General features: G+C 39.6%; 1 protein-coding gene across 1 annotated transcript; it reads right to left on the reverse strand.

Moving 5' to 3' along the window:
• Positions 1-6,771: 6,771 nt before the first annotated feature.
• LOC124272986 (transcription elongation factor SPT4-like) lies at positions 6,772-13,527 on the reverse strand. The gene is made up of 4 exons (XM_046708224.1): positions 13,349-13,527; positions 10,817-10,923; positions 8,848-8,903; positions 6,772-7,871 (listed from the first exon to the last, which is right to left on the reverse strand). The coding sequence occupies exons 1-4, from the start codon at positions 13,415-13,417 to the stop codon at positions 7,753-7,755; spliced, it is 351 nt and encodes a 116-aa protein (XP_046564180.1). The 5' UTR covers positions 13,418-13,527; the 3' UTR covers positions 6,772-7,752.
• Between the last annotated feature and the right edge of the window lie 2,613 nt (positions 13,528-16,140).

Below are 16,140 nucleotides of genomic sequence, written 5' to 3' on the forward strand. Positions count from 1 at the left end.
ATTTATTTAAGTTATGGACAGTTGGATGATGGCGGAAATAACGCTCTGCCTTTTTCCTCGCTTTTCTGGCTTGTCTACAATCTGTATTAAACCATGGTTTTCGTACATGTGGAGTCGTAGAGGACTTTAGTATACACTCATCAGCTATTTCATTTAAAACGTCAGCAAAAATTTGAATGGGATCAGTTATATCACTGAAACATTCAGGTCGCAGTTTCGATTTGCATATAGTTTGATATAAAGACCAGTTAGCCTTCGGAAAGTTCCATCTTGTATACGATGGAGAATCAGATGGAGTTATTTCTGAAAGGATAGTTGGGAAGTGGTCACTTCCACAAAGGTCATTATGAACAGACCAGTCAAATTCATTCAGGAGGTTAGAATCTGCAAGGGACAAATCCAGAGAAGAATAAGTGCCAGTTGCAGGATGCAGATAGGTGCTTGAATCATCATTATATATACACAGGTCATTATTGGAAATGAAATCTTCAAATATTTTGCCTTTAGTATTTGTGTTAGTACTGCCCCAGAGTGGGTTGTGACCGTTTAGGTCACCCATAATAACACATGGTTTCGGGAGTTGATAATAGAGTGATTGAAGATCAGTTGAAGTGCCGATGAAGGCGGAATATACAGAGAGCATAATGTAAATGCTACACCCAGAGTAAGTCGCACTGCAACAGCTTGGAGATTAGTGTTAAGTGTAACAGGGCTGTGAATAACATCCTGTCGTATAAGGATAGTAGAACCTCCAGTGGCCCTATAACCCAGAGGGGAAAAATAATGATAGGCTTCAAACTGACGTAGGGCTTAAATTATCTGCGTTTCAGATACATCTCTTGCAGACCGAACGCTGATGGTGTTAAATCATGAATCAATAGCTGTATTTCATTAAAATTTGTCCGTAGTCCTCTACAGTTCCACTGCACGATATGTTTAGATAAACCTATCTTTTAGGTGGATTAATAGGGGGTCTACCCCGCACCTTTTTCGAGGGCGACAAGCTATGTGCCCTAGAATGGACGTTTTCGGACACGTCCATGTCCTCAAGTGATCCGTATTTGTTAATTAATTTGATTTTATCATCTGACCCTTTTGGGGAACTGCCACTTTGTTTCTTCAAAGAATCTGGCTTCGGTTTGCCTTTGTTTTTAACGATTTGTTGAACGTTTGACGTTGATTGAGACCTTTGAGTTGACTGAGAAAATGTGTCACGGTCATAAGATGGTTCTGATTGGATTTGGGGCGTGTCAGGAAGTGGTTCTGCAGTTTGTTTAGATATTGCAGGTGACAAAATCTTAGGAGTATCTGTTTTTATCCAAGTCAAGTTCGTCTGACAGCTGGCAGATGATTTAGTTACTGTTGGGGTTGTGTCTGATATTTAGAGTAAACTTTATCCTATCTATCTCCATCTGCTGTTTCCAAATGGGACAGTCTTTTGAGAACGATGAGTGATCACCTGCACAATTTGTACACTTCTTAAAGGTACTGACACAATCTTCTGTTGTATGTGTCTTCTCACCACAGTGAGCACACACAACAGACAATGTGCAAGTACTAACACCATGACCAAACTTTTGGCATTTAAAACATCTCAGTGGGTTTGGTATGTAGGTGTCGACATTAATGTTACAGTACCCTGCCTTTAGTGATCTGGGAGCAGTTGGAGAAGAAAATGAAAACAGATACGTGTATGTTGAAATGGTTTCCTGGGTTTTACGTGTTGTAAAACGCTTTACATATAAGACCCCTTGATCTTTCATTTCTGAAACAATATCAAGTTCAGACATGTCGGTGAACAATCGATCTCGGTCTCTTACGATTCCTTTGCTGGTATTAAGTGTTCTGTGAGGAGAGATCGAAACCGGAATGCCGACGAACGTTTCAGTAGTCATCAGGTTAGTTGCCTGTTGCCTTTTGCTGCACTCAATAAGCAGTGCCCCTGAACGTAAACGTTTGATGTTTTTTACATCACCGGCTATGCCTTGTATGCCTTTTTGTACAGCAAAACGATTTAACTTCAATCTGGTGTTATCTTGAGTCTCCATCACTAAGAAACGTGGCCAGTAATCAATGGATGTGGACAGTCGTTGGTCGTTACCATCTGGATCAGTGTCAAGTGGACGTTTAGTTTTTTTAAGGGGGGTTTCGTATGCCATGGTTAGTTTTTAATGGTTCATCATCCGAGCTCCCCACCCTCCACGGAGCATCACAAGGACAATGCTAAACACAAGCGGATCTCCGACTTGCAGTACCAAGGATACTCGGATGATATGTTGCAGCCATGAAATAGTGGTGCTCCGTAATTAACCACAGGCTACGGGTTGTGAGGTCAGTATCTTTTATTCCGTAGTGGAAGAAGTAGTAGAAGTAGTAGACACTCTGTAACAATAATACTTATACAATGTATATGTATACGATAAAAACATATCCGATGAACATATGCCTTCATATGTATGTAGGTATAAACATAAAGACTTAATGTAAACAATGTGGGAGATGTTAACCTGTCTTACATAATCTCTACACGCAGGTAATGAAAAGTAGATTGGCATATATATATGGAAACAATTATTTATTTGATTACAAGTGACATTTCATGTGGCATATCATGAAACAGACTATAAAACAGACAATGAAACCTACCCTGAAACAGACTGACACGAAACCTACCCTGCGGGTGACACGGGTGTGTTCTCAAGCACCCAGCAGCCGGGCAGCCAACACCTGCAATAATCCTACATAACATAGGATACACTGATGAGAGGTATTGTCCATGAGACAACACATAAAATAATACCATTATACCAATATATATACATACTTGAAACTACCACTATGGAGTTACAAACAAGATACAGAATTGATGAAACAGATCAATCTTACATCATATACAGCATTTGTAAAACAAGAACTACAAGCCAACATAAACATATAGCAAAACCAACCATGCGCACATTCATACAGGTAAAATATCATACTGTGTAAATATGTACACTTGATTTATCTTGAACATATTTATGCCTATGTTATACAATTATTTATATTAGAGTTGAATTAGCTATGTATATATTACAAACAGTATAATTACTAACCTTAGATGAAAACTCAATCTTCAAAACAGTCCTCATGTAGAGACAGTGTGGTGCAAAACTGATTAGTAACATGGCCGTGAGAAGTATATTTGAAATTAACCAATCAACTGTGTGAGTGAGTTATTATTTAACGTCACATCGGCAATATTTCAGCCATATCGTGACGAGAACACATGTGACACCGAAATGGAATAGATGTATACTATAAAAACTTGTCGACGAAGTACAGTATAAACAACTAGAATATCACAATTACAACTAAAACTAGTGTGGAAAATTAAAACTAATAGCACTATTTGGACAATACAATATAAAAACTGGCCATAGATCGCCAACAACTGAAGGTAGATCACCATACTAGGGACCATGGGGACAGTACTTTTGCTACCTGCATGGACCCTAGTTGGATTTATATCATCCCTTCAGCCGCTGGCGACTGAAGTGGAATTTAGCCAAAATTAAAATGACAAAAATATCACATTTAAAACAGCTGGTAAATTTAAATTTCCTTTTGAATGTTTCGGGACTTATGTACCCTCTCAGGAGGACAGTAATTTTACGCTACTTCCATCCCCTTTGAGGATACAGCCACTAACAATCTCAGTTACTAATCTAAAGTACCAATGATAAAATATATATCTATTCACTAATCATTTAACAAGTCTAATTCTTTTAAAAAGTGCAATAATTAAATGAGAACTTATATTAGTAAAAAGATCCTTCGTGGTTCGTGATTTGAAATATCCCACGTTCTGGGCGTTCCCGACGTAACGACGCCAAGACAGGACAGATGGATTTGGGTGACTCATCTCAGTATTCCAATTATGAAGGCATTTTCTGTGTGCACAGTTTCTTTATGTGGCTAGTATAGTTATCCCTTGTGATGTAATATTCAACACAGTCAAGCAAGACATGCTTGACCGTGATTATTTCGTCACAAGGGATACAAAACGGAGGATCCTCGCCTTTTAACAGGTACTCATTTGTGTGGCCAATACGACATAACGTATGTACCTCATTAATGGACTGAGTCCCAGGCAGGACCAATATAGGGTTTTATTTCATATTTCAACGTCCTTTTGGTCCTAACGTCTGTATCAGATCCCGGACATAAGATCCGATGACAGCCTTATAATCAGAGTATGGAATAACAGAATAAGAAGTGGTGGCAGGGTTTGTCAGGAAAAGAAAATAGAGAAAAGGTGAAAATTGACAGGTCGTCGGTCGAGTCTTGAAACGGAGATGGAAATTTAGGTCCGTTCAAAGTTTAGTGTTTGAATGTTGTCATTATGGGTATGTTAAGGCAAATTAATAATCTGCACTTTTAATGGACTGAACTGTATCATGGCATAGATTCACAACATAGCCAGGATGATTTTCATTCAATTCTCATCATTTATGAAATTTCATGTCAACACACTGATGGTCACGTGACATCAACCCGACGTGTTTGTGTCTAGTCGTACTAGGGGATTGTAACGTGTAGAATGTGAAATGCTTACAGTGAATTTAATTCTCGTAGCCTATCGGTTTAGTGATGTCTCAATGTGTGAAATATACAGACATACGGTGTTGGCGATACCGTAAAGCCGGGTGTCCACCATCCACGATAATCTCCAGGGTATAGTACGTTCCAATAAATCTCCACTAGTACCCTGGATACATCTTGGGGTACGAACGGGTACCATGTGTCAGTTTAACCCACTCTAATACCGACATCGAGCTGAGCAGGCCCTACTTAAATGTCGAACGCCAGCCAGGGTAATAACAAGCATCTTTTGGCATTGCGCGACCGGGGATAGAACCACCAAACATATTCTCCCCGGAGAGATACTCTATCCCCACAGGGGCGGTCTCCCAACTCTGAAGAATCACTTGTAAAATTGTCCTTTTTGTTTGTTGTTTAACCCCCTCGACAACATTCCAGCTGTATGGTGGCAGTCCGAAGTTGTTCAAGTCAGGACCAGATAATCCAGTGATCAACATCATGAGCAACGATCTGCGCAATTGGGATACGATTGTTTGGTTGGTTTGTTGTTTAACGCCGCACTCAGCAATGTTCCAGCTGTATTGCGGCAGTCCGAAGTTATTCGAGTCTGGACCAGACAATCCAGTGATCAACATCATGAGCATCGATCTGCACAATTGGGATACGATAACATGCATCAACCAAATCAGTTAGCCTGACCATCCGATCCCGTTAGTCGCCTCTTACGAGAAGGGTTGCTGAAGACCAATTCTATCCCGGATCTTTACGGGTAGGTCAAGTTGTCAAAACGTAAGGTGAAAAAAAGTATGATGACCAATGTTATGTGGTTATTAATATTGCATTTAGTAATTTGCATAAAGCTATCTTAGCGCTAAGGTGGTGGTACATGTTTATCCAATGCTGTACTATGGGCCGACGATCGCCGTTGTACTAAGGTGAGGTGATCTGAAATAGGGTTTAACGTCGTACTTAAGAATATTTCGCTCATATGACGACGTACATGCATGTGTATGTGTATGTGTGGCTGCTTGTACTAGCCCAGACTTCAGCTGGGTTTATAGTGGAAGCTCACTGAGATACCATGCCGCAGTTAAGCATGAATACCCCACTCAGACACATTATACTGACTCCGAGCCGACCAGTCCTTGTTGTACCCATTAATGCCGAGCGCCAAACAGGGACCAACAAGTACCATATTTTAACGTCTTTTGGTACTCTGGAGAGTATGATATCTTGATGTCTTCATATCAGGTCCTTAAAGAAAATTGGGTTCAGACAGTCAGTATCAGAACCTGTAAACTACTGTCAAAACTCATACACCACGCAAAAATTGTGAAACGAAACACGTATCTACACCACTACAGACATTGTGAGATGAGGGGTTCACTGCTGTGTATCCTGATTGGTAAACAGAGTCACACCAACAGTCTGCCAAATAGTTTCCAAATGTTGCTAGCTGTGCCTGAAAGTTACTAGCACTAAATACTAGCCAACAAAATAAGTCACTAGCCCAAAATTTGAATGTAGAAACTAAGCAAATGATATGATGAACATTTTTATCAGGCCATAATTGTGCATTATTTAAAAGTGTATTATAAATTAACAAGTCGGAGAGAGTGATATACAATGTAATTACAAAATGACCAATGAAAATTCAGCAGCCAGTCAGGCCAGTGACAGTGGAGATTTACTGGCCTGACTGGATTTTTACTAACCATGGGCTAGAAGGCCAATGGTTATTTTGTACACTGCACACCAATCATAAACCTATGATCCAGTTCAAGATTTAGCTCAGGTGGTGGGCACTTGGGTAGCCTAAAGGTTATGGGTACAATTTGTGAAGCCCATTTCTGGTGTCCCCCTCCATGATATTGCTGGAATATTGCTAAAAGCAACGTAAACCCATACTCACTCACTCACTAGCTCCTGATTCTGGATGTACTGGCCAGGGCTTTATAGATGGTGAAAAACTGTTTCGGCTTTTGTAAAAGCAACACATCCAAATGGAGATTCACCAGTCAGTGAGTGAGTTCGGTGAGTAAGGAGAGCGAGTAAGTAGGCAAGGTAAGGTGAGGTCATTTGTTGCATGAGAGAATGCTATATCCTTTAAGCCAGCCAACCGTAAAATGTTCAGCCCATATCTGACCCAGAAAAGAAATAGGCCCTCATAGAAAAAAAGTCACAAAGTTCATTACAAAAAACATTTATTTCGACATACGCAATTACAGTAAGCCCAACTGACCAGATCCTGTAACACATGGAGTTTGTCTACAGAAAATCCTGTTCAGTAAATCACTTACAGTGTTCATATGAACAGCCAAATATTTCCATGAAACTATTCGCCTTGTCACAAAATATCCAATTCATGGATTAAAGAACATATTTAGCAGCAGTCAATTTTTTAATAAACTTGTTACCAAGAAAGTAGGCCACAGCAGAGATACCTGGTGGAAATATTTGGCCATCAATACATTTGTATAAGCAATGAGACATATGAACTGTTATGTACATAATGGGATGTATGATGACAAATGTGATGTCCGTAACGCCTCAACTCTCCAGGCAATAGGTTCCTACATCAGGCACACATTCACTGAAACATCCATAAAATATACTCTCACACCCCAACTATGGCTCTTTCATGTCCACACACATACATTTTTATACGTTTTGCTGCTTTAAAAAAAAAAAAAAAATGACAATGACTCAACATTAGTAGCAGCATGTACCACACTACTAACTCCTCAAACATGTTTTGGTTTCCAGAAAATATACTACAGCACGCATCTGGTACTGTTCTCTTTGTAAATCATTTACCTTAATATTTGTACTACGTTTGACCAATTTATTAATGAATTTATCAATTTTTTCATAAATTCAGAAGCATTTTTCATTACCATATCTAAGCATAATTGGATTTTACAAAACTTTCCACCTGACTTCAGTGGTATCAAAACACTGCTACTCGATGAGGAAAACTTCCCAGATGTCAAATGTAATCCTGCTTGTTTGGGTCTGGATGTTGTGCAACAAGGGAACATAACCTTCACCAGAATTAACATCAAGCCTCCAGTTGTGTTTGTAGTTTAAGCTCAGTTCTTGTGCTAAAATCACCCACATGTTGCGGCCATCTTGTCCAATAAATACACCTGTCCACACAACTGATCCTCATGACTGGCTGACGTCCCTGGGGCGGTACATGATCCCCTTGCCCCGGAGTTCCCTCACAATACCTGGGGGCAGCTTCCCCGTCACAGACACTGCATAGCAACCTTTGGCAAACCGGGCTGAAACAGGCATACAGTCCAGTACTGGTCTACAACTATATTCAATAAAAAACTCAAAAGTATTTTTACTCCTAAAAACAGATGTCTCCCCCTTCCCCCAATTCAACGTTGAGACCTCAAACAATTCATTAGATTCCTTCAATTTCAAAATCTCTAAGTATGAAAAGCAAATAAAATAAAATTGAAAGAAAAGTTCAAACCCCCAAAAGGCACATCTACATGATATGGAAAGGCAGAATGGAAAATGTTGGTGAAGATGGGTCAAATAGTTTCAGAATTTTGCTCCGGAAATGAACTTTAGCCTTCAAAAAGACAAAGTCCAAATTGTTGCCATGAAAACAGAAAAAATAAAATTGAAAAAAAAATCAAACCCCAAAAGGCACATCTACATGATATGGAGAGGCAGTATACCAAATTTGGTGAAGATTGTTCAAGTAGTTTTAGAGTTATGTTCCTGAAACATTGAGAACGCGGACGCCGATGGAAACTCAACCAAAAACAATATGTCTCCCGACCCTTCGGGGAGACATAAATAGTTGTTATCATGCGGGAGATAAAAAACGTAAGATGTTTACCGTAGCAAAGTATTTTCATATGTACCAAGAACTCAGGATGGGTATTGGAGGTTCAAAGTGTATCCCGAAATATTGCAATACACAAGGTCGTATCTGTGTCAGACAGCAAGGTAAAGGGAGGCAAAGTAGGACCAGATTAATGCAAGTCTTTGTGTATAATTTATGAAACTTTTGGCAAATAGATCCCAACATGAAACATAAACCAATTGTTGTATAGGCACACGGTGCATCATACCGCCATGTGTAAACTTGCAATCCATAGATACATCAGTGAATAAGAAAAGCAACACATAAAAACGAAACAGAAAGATGTGAAGTGAGAGACAGACAACAGACAAAACAGTGTGTGTATGCGCTCAGCACAGACTCGTAATGATGAAAATCTCTGGACAAACACTCACCGATTCTCTGCCACTTTGACACCCAGCTGTCTTCAGGGCTCATCATGGCTATCAACCTGCAACAAGTAGAATGAGTGAGTGAGTGGAGTTTAACACTGCTTTGAATGATATTCCTAATATTTCTGATTGTCGGTTTGATGAGGGAGCCACAGTCTCAGGCTCAGTATTATTCCTTACACTTACACTGTTATACTGAGTCTAACAAACCCTAGCAGCTAACCTTTGAGTGACCTATGACCATCCAATCAAACGCGAGACGGCCGAACTGATTTAACCAATCAGAAAACAGCTCCTATTTATTCAGTTTGAGTTTCTGAGTGAAGCGTTTATTAATTTACTCTTCTCCGGTCGCTGACTCTGACCTCTCAACAAACGAAAATCTGCACAAACACAGATATTTGACCTGCAGTATATATGCTTAGGGTTTCTGGTGGCATGGTTACTATTAGCTTATATTTCCGCAAGATGACATCCTGGAATATTGTCAAAAACGTTATTTTCAGCGACTGTTTACTCAATGTTGTAAAAATGGTGTCTTCCATGTGTGTCACTCGGAAGCAATCGTGCGGAAAATAACAATCGGAATCGTTCGAGTACAAACGTTTTCGAGGTAAAAGGTCAAGCGGTATATGCAAATGTTTCGCGATTTGGCAAGCTGTGTTCTGACTGGACAATTCAAAAGGTTAGCTGACACGACCTTCTACTTCGGATTGTTAGACTCAGCATGATAGTGTAACAAATAATACTGAGTGTAAGTTTACTTAGACTGAGGGAGCCAAGTCCCAAGAGATGCACACCTCAGACTGGAACCACTTTCGTAAAACCTACAATCATGGGTATAGTGCTGACATACCTAGATACTGTAACGCTTGCCAGAGATGTGTCAAACAAATCAAAAACATGACCAGTAGGAATGTCACGATACATAAGTCTCATGAATCGATATGTATCACGATACCCATGTCACGATTTGATAGGTATCACGATACCCATGTCACAATTCGACCCCATTTCGCAGATCGATGTTCATGCTGTTGACCACTGGACTGTCTGGTCCAGACACAATTATTTACAGTATATTCACTGGTTTTCAATCATTAATGTCCTGTGAGATGTAAGTGAGCTTCAAAAGGGGATTCAAGTGTTCCACTATCATTTGCCAGAAGAAGGAGACAAACAATAAAGCATGAGTCAGGATAAGGAAAATGTCTTAACGTTCAACTCCTGCCCCTGACAACAGGTGTGAGTGAATGAGATGGGTGGTACATCACTCTGACTTGTTGTATATTGTCAAGCTGGGATCAGCAATGACACTAATTAAGTAAAATAAGTGTTCAGACATCTTCATTGGCCTAGAAACCCACACTGACCCAAACATTCAGGTCCTATAACTTCAAGTACAGGCTTGAGTTAATAAATACAGAACAGGGATTACCCAGCAGAGGGATTCTCCAAACACAAATTATTGTGGCTTACCTAGTTTAGCATGTCAAACCTGATTTTGCCTGTTTAGAACATAATTAAGTAATTACAGACTTTAAACGAGGTCACATTTTGGGCTACAGCAGGCATTGTGCCAGTGATATGACAGTGACCAAAAGAATGAGTGAGTGAGTTTAGTTTTACGCTGCACTCAGCAATATTCTAGCTATATGGCGGCGGTCTGTAAATAATCGAGTCTGGACCAGACAATCCAGTGGTCAACACTAGAACAGCATGAGCATCGATCTGCGCAACTGGGATATGATGACACGTGTCAACCCAGTCAGCAAGCCTGACCACCCAATCCCTTTAGTCGCCTCTTACGACAAGCATGGGTTACTGAAGATCAATATTCTAACCCGGACCTTCACGGGTAAGTGACCAAAAGAATGATCTTTTAAGAAATATGTTATGTCAATATGGATCCCAATTCTGGAATTGCTTGTTTCCCAGTACTCTGGAATCCAGGATAGATCTCTGCACTGACCCATCAAAGTTGGAGCTGGTGCACTCGTACACAGCATCCCTGTTGTTTTTCATGTGGAGATATTCCTCGCAGTTGTCGCATCCATCATACGCAAACTGGTCCAGAGTCTGTCAAAAGAGTGAGTGAGTGAGTGAGTGAGTTTATATTTAACGTCACATCAGCAATATTTCAGCCATATCTTGACGAGAACATATTTGACATTGAATTGGAATATGTGTATATTATAAAAACCTGTCATCAAAGGACAGTAAAACAACTAGAATATCACAATTAGAATTAAAACTAGTGTGGAAAGTTAAAACTAATAGCACTATTAGGACAATACAAGATAAAAACAGGCTATAGATCGCCAACAACTGAAAGTAGATCACCATACTAGGGACCATGGGGACTTACAGTGCCTTTGCTACCTGCATGGAGCCTAGCTGGATTTACACCATCCCTTAAGCCACTGGCGATTGTGGTAAGTTTAGACATTATTAAAAATAACAAGTATTCTACGATTAAAAGTTTGGTAGTGCTAAATTGACCTTGAAGTTTTGGACTTACGTACCCTCTCGGAGGACAATAAATTTACGCTGCTTCAACCCCCTTTGACATTTGAGGGCGTCAAAAGAGGAGAAAATGCACATGATCAAGTTCAGTATTCAATAATCACACCTGAGATATTCAGGAATAACAATTACCAATATTTCATGTAAAACAATAATCATAAACAAAAGCAGCCTGTGCCAAATACTTTCAAATTAAACCTTCTGATGAAGCCCTTGGCATAATTTGTCATGCTTCTGTTCTGTAGTGAGTGAATCCGGTTTTACATCTCTTTTAGCAATATCACAGTGAGGAACACCAGAAATGGGCTTCACATATTCTACCCATGCTGGAATCGAACATGGATCTTCCACATGACAAGTATATGCTTTAACCCCAAGGGTACCCCACCAGCTGGTTTTAGTGCCGTCATATGGATAGTTATGGATATGGATAGACTACACAGGTCACTGTCTGCAGACTTCATTCTACTACACATGGGGTTAGATAGAGTGCTAAAGATTACCTACGGTAAAACACCACCACTGCACACTTAAATGTACCCCATGTCGCAGAGGGGTTCATGTGACGACCACCTGACTTGTCACCAGTTTGCCTCGGCCCAGTGCCAGGTACACAGATCTTTTCTACCGTTAATACTGTGCAGTCATATTTACCATCTAGTTCAACTGCCAGTCACAAAATCTGCTGCAGCTTGGAAGGACTATTTTAACTCTTAAAATGTTTTCTTTGTAAAATCTTTGTGCTGTGAGATAACTGAATGTTTACTGGTTGTAGAGTTCCTTGGTCTTCAATAGTAGAAAATAACATGGTTAGGAATGAACTGCTGACACATGTGATGATGTTACTGTTTGTGAGGAACTACTAATAACACGTGAAACTGCTCTGAACTCGTAGAATGTACATGCCAAAGTCAGGCTAGAGGAGGAGAATTATACAATTAATCCAACTGAAGGAAGATAAATAGGATACCATATAAATATAAGGCTCAGTGTTTTACTTTGGGCCAACAAAAACAGGGGACCAGAGGACACCCAGTTACTAGTTTCAAGCATCCATACTCGAAATATGAAGTTCTGGTAAAGTAATTATATAATGATAACATACCTTCATGCTCCATACCTTCAGCATGTTCAGTATGAACAGATACTGACACGGTTGGAAATCTTACTGAAAGTTCTCTTAGTCTTATTACAATCAGCTGATCATACTCTCATTATATTTTACACCCATCTGGGTATCAACATAACTCGGTATGTGGCATTCTAGTTCATATGAATAAACTCGTATTCCAGGCAGTCGTCTAGCTGGACTAGTGGCATTCCATCTTGGCTGATGTATTACACGACAAATTCGTTATATCCAACCTACAGTAGTTGGCCATAAGCATGATAAGTGAGTCATCATTAGTGAAATTCCCATAGACTTGCATGTTAATTAACTCTTGCAAGAATAATTTTCATAAAAAAAAAGTTTCGTTCGAATTGCTTTCAATACTTTTCTACCAGCTGGGAAATCATCTCAGCTACATATACAATAATTTCCATTCAATTTTCCGATGATTATTAAGAAAACTGCAACTATTTACCCAGCACATATTAGACATACCAATCAGGTTTAGCATGGCTGTCTATGGGATAGATTAAAGTTGTACTTATGGTGCTTAATCAGGTGTCATTCGATAACTAATCAATAGAAAGATGAAAGAAAATTATGTACACATACTGTGACATAGTTGAAGATGATTTCCAAGATGTTTGCAAAATATCAAAATATAATGACTTCTACTCAGTTTATGAAAACTATTCTTGCAACAGTTTATTAACATGTAAGTCTACGGAAATTTCACTAATGAAGACTCACTTATAGCCACGGATACTGTATATGTAAGTAGTTTCTATTTTCACCATTTCAAATGCTACCGAAAACTGGACAATGCAAATGAAATCGCAGCATGCCTGAATGAGATGAATGTATTACCTTCACCAGAGCACACAGTAAACAGGCCCTCAGGTTTCTGATGTCTTTAGGAACAGTTTCTAAAGACATGGTGTAAACAGCTGAAACTCTTGTACTTTACAACACACAACACTGGTAGATTCGCGTGCTTTTCTCCGGGGTTTTCTCAAATCAACTTCCGGTTGTCCAGTTAATCGAAAAGTAAAACCATCGAATTCTGCGGAACAACCAAAACATTTCCTCTGTAGGTTGGGTTGAGTTGGGCTTTACGTCACATCGGCATTATTCCAGCCATATAGTGACGAGATCAAGTTTCCATTCATTACCATTTAAGTCCAAGGTCCAAAAGAGTTATAATTTAAAAACATATATATTCATTACATTTCCTCTGTAAGATAAACCCGTTCAGCAAACCAGCTCGTCACTTAATATGTTCAACAACAAAAAATGATTATAGGAAAAAAAAGTCCTCAGTAAAAAGTCCTTTTTACTGATTAAAAAAAGTTGCTGTTTTTAACGAAGACTTTTTTACCGAACACACACACACACACACACACACACACACACACACACACACACACACAACACACACACACACACACACACACACACACACACACACACACACCAAATGCGTTTGCATAAGGATTCGAAATTCAATTTTTTTGGTTCTCATTGTTGTTTGTTCTAAAGACGAATTTGTCAAGGACTTATATTTTTGTGCAAAACATTGTTCCAGATTGGTCGAAGGACTCGCACGTGGCATTAATCAATTACCCTAACCGCATTGTCGAACAAGGCCGAAGCGTTACGTAAGTCGATAAAGATAGAATACCTGCCCGTTGTGTTGCTACTTGATCGACTTGTGTTGATATATTTAAAAATCAAGAGAGAGAGAGAGAGAGTATCTATCTCACAGCTGATCGAGCACTCGTTGAAATAGAGAACATGCAGTGGATCACTATAATTGTTACTGCTAGAATGCACTTGCAAAGATGCATCTCGATGTCAAAAGTGTCTCCAGGCTAATCTATCTCAAGTGACCTAACAAACAAAATAGTCGATGGTGACTAGCGAAGCCACGGTTGAAAATGTCAATATTCAAGGGTCAGAGAAAAGTCCAATTCTGTCTTAATACTATAATTTCTAATATTTTTTGTTTTGTTGCTATTTTATTTACTTATTTATTTATTCATTTTTATTTATTTTTATTTTATTTATTCATCTATTTATTCATTTTTTTTTATAATATTTAGTTTTTCAGGGGGTTTTTAGGGTGGGGGTGGGGTGGGCTTTTCTGCTATAGTGTATTATCGTCATGGCTTCGTCATGGTCACCTTGAGGCAACCATACGCCCAGTAATGTACGTTATATTGAGGCATTTATTCAGTACAATAGCTTTACAGAGAGATGTGGGACGGTGGGGTGCACGTGGCGCTCATAACGCCAAAGATCCGGGTACGATTCAACATATGGGTACAGTGTATGAACCCGATATCTGGGGTCCCCCGCCGTGATATTGCTGGTGTCCCCCGCCGTGATATTGCTGGAATATTGCTAAAAGCGGCGTAAAACTAAACTCACTCATTCACTCACTACACAGATGTGCAAGTCGACAATAATGAGGGCTTTTGAAGTTGTGATTGTGTGATTGTAAACAATTCAGGACCAAAATGCAGCAGTTTATACTTTTTCTTTTGTTTAGAAGCGTTTGAAGAAATTTCCGCCAAAACATCACCAAGAAAACATGCAAAGCAAAATGCCCGTGCAAGTAAGCGGAAAGGTATGCTGTATTGATCATTCTAAAAAGGCAAACGTTCTGTTTAATTTTGTCATTCGTTTTTGCCCGGAAAGAGGAAATCATTATGCCACGACCGAGTGCCACTAACCGAAACATCAGCAATCACGAATTCCTCATCACCGGCGAGATGGAAGACAACGTGTTTACCGCCGGAGAAATGAGCGTTTTGCCCTAATTTCATTCGACAGGTCGACAGATTCGACGGTGTCATGGTGTGGGGTGGAATTATCAAGCACACAAAGATCTGATTTAGTGGTGGCACTACCATGCCAGTTCAATGTCTTGCCATTGCCTTCCCGATTACCAGATCTAAACCCGATAGAACACCTATCGAATCAACTCGATCGACGTGTACGTCAACATACGTCAACGTCAAAACGCGCCTCAGACAATTCCACAACTGGCCATCGCATTGCAGGAAGAGTGTGGAAGAATTCCGCAAGACCGACTTCGTCGACTTATCTAGTCTATGCCGAGACGGCGCCGAGCAGTAATTGCTGCCAATGGTGAGCATACAAAGTACTGACTTTGACGCCGTCTCGTGGTCTCAAGTAAACAGAAACACAACAATTGGTCGCTGTTGTGTTGGCGAACTCTTTCTCTATAGACGTGTGAATGTTTCACCTTTTTAATATTGAAATTACATGAAATAATTGTTCTTAAACTAACGCAATAAATTCTTCTAAAATTCTTTTTTAAAGAGTGTATTACTTTGGTATCTTATACCTTTTTCTCAATGTCATATACGTGTTCCTTCCTTTTTTACACTGCTTATTGCCCTTTGGTGAAAATCTGAGAATAAACACACTAACACTGCGTAAAGTAATGTTCCATTACTTGTTTCCCCAAGTATATAATTTTGCTGACGTAAGTCAAATTACTCTAATCAAAGGAGTTCCGATCGATCTACTTGTTTGTTCGTTAGTTGGCTGTTTAGCGCCACACTCATCAATATTCCAGCTATATGACGGCGGCCTGTTTATAATCGAGTCTGGACCAGACAATCCAGTGA

Source organism: Haliotis rubra, unplaced genomic scaffold (genome assembly GCF_003918875.1).
Source record: "Haliotis rubra isolate DU_JTF1 unplaced genomic scaffold, ASM391887v1 Scf175, whole genome shotgun sequence".
Classification (NCBI taxonomy): domain Eukaryota; kingdom Metazoa; phylum Mollusca; class Gastropoda; order Lepetellida; family Haliotidae; genus Haliotis; species Haliotis rubra.

What these genes read in the sequence shown, in the direction of transcription:
- LOC124272986 (XM_046708224.1), bottom strand. Translation starts at nt 13,417, where the DNA reads ATGTCTTTAGAAACTGTTCCTAAAGACATCAGAAACCTGAGGGCCTGT. An exon ending in ACCAGCTCCAACTTTGATGG is followed by an intron (nt 8,904 to 10,816) that starts GTCAGTGCAGAG and finishes TACTTGTTGCAG; the next exon opens with GTTGATAGCCATGATGAGCC. An exon ending in GTCAAAGTGGCAGAGAATCG is followed by an intron (nt 7,872 to 8,847) that starts GTGAGTGTTTGT and finishes TGCCTGTTTCAG; the next exon opens with CCCGGTTTGCCAAAGGTTGC.